At 39.9% G+C, this 5,715-nt stretch overlaps 1 protein-coding gene across 1 annotated transcript; it reads right to left on the bottom strand.

The window, feature by feature from the left end:
- Positions 1-3,015: 3,015 nt before the first annotated feature.
- LOC115964536 lies at positions 3,016-4,594 on the bottom strand. The gene is made up of 4 exons (XM_031083832.1): positions 4,400-4,594; positions 3,869-4,210; positions 3,501-3,784; positions 3,016-3,085 (listed from the first exon to the last, which is right to left on the bottom strand). The coding sequence occupies exons 1-4, from the start codon at positions 4,592-4,594 to the stop codon at positions 3,016-3,018; spliced, it is 891 nt and encodes a 296-aa protein (XP_030939692.1).
- Positions 4,595-5,715: the final 1,121 nt, after the last annotated feature.

Below are 5,715 nucleotides of genomic sequence, written 5' to 3'. Positions count from 1 at the left end.
TTTTAATCTAGCCTCTAGGTCATCTCCTCTAGGATCCAACCACAAAGCCGCAACTCATTTAATCCCATACTCGAGCTACACCGGATTACTCGAGGTGGTGATTGGCTCTGATACCAAATGTTAAAAACTCATGGGTAGAACTCACTCTTGAAAACCAGCTTGCAAAGGGAGGGTGTCCAAGAGCTTATAAGCACAAGGTTAAGCTTATACTTAATCCATGTGGGACACTAAGATCATAACAAATGTGATGATGGAACTATAAAATGTGAGAAAAAAAAATTAAAGTACCACTGAATGTGAGAAAAGTGCGATCAAATGTGATGTTAATACTGCCTAATGTGACAATCGAATCATCAAATGTGAGTAAAAAAAATAAGGGAAACACCAAATGTGACAAAAGTACAGTCATATGTGATGTTGGTACTGACCAATGTGACAATGGAACCGTCAAATGTGAGAAAAAATTAAAGTAACTCCAAATGTGAGAGAGGTACAGTCAAGTGTGATGTTGGTATTGCCCAATATGAGATTGAAACCATCAAAGGTAAGAAAACAAATAAGAGAACCACCAAATGTGATAAAAGTACAATCATATGTGATGTTAGTACTGCACAATGTGAGGATGGTACCATCAAATGTGAATAAAAAAATTAAAGTACCACTGAATGTGAGAAAGGTATGGTTAAATAAGATGTTAGTATTGCCTAATGTGACAATGGAACCATCAAATGTGAAAAAAAAAAAACAAAAAACAAAAAAAACAAACAAACCACCGAATGTGACAAAAGTACAGTCACATGTGATATCAGTACTACATAATGTGAGGATAATACCGTCAAATGTGAGAAAACAAATAAGGGTACAACCAAATGTGACAAAATTACAGTCATGTGTGATATTAGTACTGCCTAATGTGACAATAGAACCATCAAATATGAGAAAAATAAAATAAAAGAACCACCTAATGTGACAAAAGTACAGTCACTGTGATGTTGGTACTACACAATGTGAGGATAATGCAGTCAAATGTGAGAAAAAAAATAGGCGTAAATGCTCTTTTCGTCTCTACATTTTGGGGTCATTTCTATTTTGGTCCCTACATTTCTATTTTACCACTTTTAGTCCTTAATCCAATTAACGCTTGTTATTTAAGTCCTTCCGTCAACCAACAGACGGAAATAGCTGACGAGGCTAACAAACTGATTAAAATATTAATAAAAATCCACTGTTGCTCTCGTCACCCATGCCACATTGGTTTCCCGCCCCTTTTTTCGTACGTGACCCTCACTTACCCTCCAAATCAATACCAGAAACCCAAAATCCCCCAAAGCAGTACCAGAAACCCTAAACTCCCAAAATTCGAGCTTCGACCTCCACCCACATAGCTAATCCTCATCTCCCAAAACCATAATCAAAACAAACAATCTTCGAAGCCCAATGGAAGCAAGCTGTTCAACAAGTTCCAGTGTGAGGAGTAAAGCACCAATGACGTGCTACTGTAATAAAAAACCTATCCTAGTTGTGGCGTGGACTGAAGACAACCCTGGCAGAAGGTTCTATGGTTGTCCAAACTACTGGGTATGTCAATTTCAGTAAATTTTTTGAGTCGGTTTTAGTTAATTTCAGTATGTTGTTTCAGATTTCCATTTTTCATTTTTCAGAGCATTATCTGTGTTTCAGGTGGGGTGAAAGTGTAGATTCTTCCAATGGCGTGATAATGAGATATCTGAATGTGGTAAGGTGCTTATCCCACAGCAAAGGCAAAGGATCATCAAACTTGAGGCTGAGCTTGCAGCCTGCAAGAAGAGAGAGAAGTTTTTAGTTATAGTTGTGGCATTGTTAGTGGTGATATTTGTAGTTCTATATTTGCTTAGGTAGGGGGTAGGAATAACTTGTGTGGGTTGCTGTGCTTGGTAGTGCATGGAGGGTTGCAGTGTTTATGTATGGAGGGTTGGTAGTGTGCTTTATTTTGGTAGGATTAGTTATTAGCAATGACATACACCTGCTGCTTATTTTGTACTCTTTCTATTGAGAAATAAATGAATACCTTTCTCATTCAATTCAATGTGTGGATGTGTGGATTGGAAATGTCCCTGTTGAACCAAGTAGCAGATTTCCAAGTGCATGCAACAAATAAAACTGGTATTAACGAATAACATATTCCAAGAAAGCACTATACTACACATATAAAACAAGACAGAAGGAAACAACAAACTCAATCTTGAAATCCAAACATCTTAATTAACATACTGCCAAACTTAACCCAAACATAGTAATCATTAAAAAAAGCAAAAGTATGTTTAAATAACAAAAGGGCATTGTTCAACTGCCAATCTTAACCCAAACAGCAAGGCATTGTTTAAGTAATACCAATTATACAAAATAAGGGCTTGGCTATAATTATACAAAACACAAGTCATTCATCAAAAGATATAAAACGAAAATCTATTCATTTTTTTCTTGGAGCATGCGTTGATGACTTACTCCCAGCAAACTTGATAGCCCCCATGTATCTAGATGCATTCTTGGAAGCATTCAGGGTCTCTGATGTGACCATCCTTTTCCTCCTCAGTCTTGGAATTGGACTACTGCCTAAGTTGGGTGGTGTAATTGGATTGGATGATCCTGTGGGGGTCTGGTGTGCACTTGGACTGGAGTTGTGCATGCTGGACTGGGGTGGCGGAAAAGGTGTGGCAATGTTGTGCATGCTGGACTGGGGTGGTGGAAAAGGTGTGGCAATGCTGTGCATGCTGGTCTGGTATGGTGCACTTGGGCAAGATGAGAAGTGCATACTAGTCTGGAATGGTGCACTTGGGCTGGATGAGAAGTGCATGTTGGTTTGATATGTTACACATGGCCTGGAAGAGCTTGTCCATGGCTGAGGAAATGCACAAGAAGTGAAGGTGTGCATGCTGGACTGGAATGATGGCAATGGCTGAGGTGGTGCACCAGGAGTGAAGGTGTGCATGGTGGACTGGGATGATACAGATGGCTGAGGTGGTGCAAATGGGGTGGCTAAGCTTGGTGGAGCCTAAGCTTGTCTTGTTGACTGATTGATGTTGGAATAGTTTCTGCATCTGCTAGTCTACAAACAAGAAATCCACATTTATTGACATGTAATATGTAAAAACTCTCACATATTTACTTGACAGATATGGTAGAATGTTACCTTTTTGGCTGCACTGGTTCTGTTTATGGTGCCTGGTAGGGAAGAGTTTCCTCCAACCTCACCCTTGCAACTTCTTTTATTGTGTCCTATTTTACCACAAGTCCTACACTGTTTGGAGATACCAGCTCTCCTACCTGCTGCTTCACCAGCCTCCCTTGTCCTCTTCTTCTTGGGCCTGCCAGGTGGTCTTCTTTTGATAGGAGGCTGAACAGGTTGGACATCACTAGGCCTCCACATATTCTGCCCATTGATAGGTGCAATTACTGGCTCATAACAGGCCTTATATGTGGAGACATGAAAACACCTATGCACATACTGCTCAGCATCTTACCTATTGAAGAATATGCAGGAAATTGCATGGGCACATGGTATGCCAGTCGTATCCCATTTCCTGCAACTACAATGTCTTTTTTCCATGTCCACAGTGAAACTTTGCAGTCCACTTTTAACTTCAAACTGTATATGACCTGCCCAACAAGCAAGCCACCTACTACTTGCAATATTTTCCCTATGCAACCTCTTAAGCACTTTAGGCCATATCTCTGATTCCACTCTCATGATCTTTTGTCTGTTATCTTGAAACCTGGTCATAAGATATAACTTGATGGACACCAACTGCAATCACACATAAGATGTTGATCAAACAATGAATCAAATAATGTATCTGACTAACTGTTACTTAAAAGCTTAGATTCATACCATAGTAATTATAGGCTTAGATCTAAACTTCAGAATCCTGCTGTTAAAACTCTCACACATGTTATTCAGTACTATATCACTCAACCCATCCTCACTGAACATGTGTCTGGCCCATATGGTGGTTGAATGATCTTGCAACCAACTGTGTGCATCCTCATCAATTCCCTTCATTTCATCCATCAACCTATCAAACTCAGCTTTATAAGTAGCTTTGGCTGCTTTCCAAAACAACTCTCTGATCAGAACACCAGGATGATTCTTCCTGAGATTATTGTAGAGGTGTCTGCAGCAGATCCTATGCTCATATTGTGGCCAATTATCAATGAAGGCCTGCACCAACCCCTATGAGTACAACAAGTGCAATTGTGGTGTTAGTAACTCTCTGATCACAACAAGTGTAATAGATATGGTAATAAACATACATACCTTCTGTTGGTCTGATATAAATGTTCATCTTGTGTTCTGACTTATGTCTTCAAATAGCAAATTTATGAACCATGTCCAGGAGTCTTTAGTTTCAGCCTCCACTACAGCATACGCAAGTGGGAAGTACTCTTCATTAGGGTCTCTAGCAACTGCTGTGATTAATTGTCCACTTGACTTAGTCTTCAAGTGGCAGGCATCCAAACCAACTATTGGCCTGTAGCCAGCCATAAACCCTTTCTTGCAATCCTCCAGGCATATATTCAACCTCTCAAGATATGGAATCCCACAGATCAAGTCCATCTCAGCAGTCAAATCACCTTCATTGAAGGTGTGTACCTTTATAAGTATGGTACTGCCAAGGCTAGCCCTCCTCAACTCTTCACAATACTCCCAAAGTTGATTGTATTGCTGTGTGTGAGCACCATCAACATATTCTCTTGCCTTTTCCCTAGCCCTACTGGCTTTTCCCGGAGTTATGTTTAGTGTAAACTTCTCATGTACAGTATCTTAAATGTCTTTTAGTTTCATGTTAGGTTGTCTTCTCACCCTCTTCATCAATTTCCTCCCAATGTATGAAGAAGTGCACCTTGGATTCTTATAACTCCTAGTGCATGTATGTTCCAGGTTCAGTGTTCTTAATTGGTAGCTTTTTTCTCTTGGCAACTTTGCTAGATATGCCACAAACTTGCAGTTTTCCTGGCAAACTGCTCTTACCCTCTGCAAATCATTTTTTGCAAACCTAATCCCCCCAGCCACCATGAACTGCATAATCAGTTATAACTTCTTTGAATTGCTTAGGTGTTGTGAACAACATATCTTTCTCAAATATAATATGTTCAGCCTTAGCAACTGGCTTAAACACTGGGAAGGTCTTCTTTTGTCCCCTTCCCTTTCCCACAGGTGTTTTCAGTTCATCCTCAGAGCTATCATCAGTATCATCCCCAATATCATCATCAGATGATGATTCCTCAAGACTGTGCAACACCTCACTCTCATAATCAAAGTTTATTACACCAGCACCCATTTGTACTAGTTCAATAACATCCTTATCAGAATCATCCCAACTATCACTACTGTCCTCCACAAACTCCCTCTCATCAAGATTCACTACATCTTCATCCTCTAGGCCACTTCCTTCACCATCACCTCCTCCACCATCACCTCCTCCACTGTCACTGCTATCAACTACATCCTTGTCCTCAGATGGGTGCTGAGTCATAGGTTCCTTACCTACTCTCCTAGAATACACCTCTACAGCATCAACCTCAACAACAACATCATTATCAACCTCCTCAACCATTGGTGTGTTACTTTCTCTCATAAAGTAAGCTTATTCAGCATCTACTTCAATGTGATCCTCATTATTATCCTCATTATAACTATTATTATCCTCATCATTACTGCCACATCCTAAAAGGTTT

This window comes from Quercus lobata, chromosome 10 (genome assembly GCF_001633185.2).
Source record: "Quercus lobata isolate SW786 chromosome 10, ValleyOak3.0 Primary Assembly, whole genome shotgun sequence".
Taxonomy (NCBI): Eukaryota; Viridiplantae; Streptophyta; class Magnoliopsida; order Fagales; family Fagaceae; genus Quercus; species Quercus lobata.
This window is presented reverse-complemented; position numbering and strand designations above follow the sequence as displayed.

Bases quoted from the DNA above. Each gene is read 5' to 3' on its own strand.
- LOC115964536 (XM_031083832.1), bottom strand. From the start codon at position 4,594: ATGGACTTGATCTGTGGGATTCCATATCTTGAGAGGTTGAATATATGC. The intron at 4,211-4,399 runs GTAGTGGAGGCT...TTGTACTCATAG, and splicing joins ACTTCCCACTTGCGTATGCT to GGGTTGGTGCAGGCCTTCAT. The intron at 3,785-3,868 runs GTATGAATCTAA...GTGTGATTGCAG, and splicing joins CTAAGCCTATAATTACTATG to TTGGTGTCCATCAAGTTATA.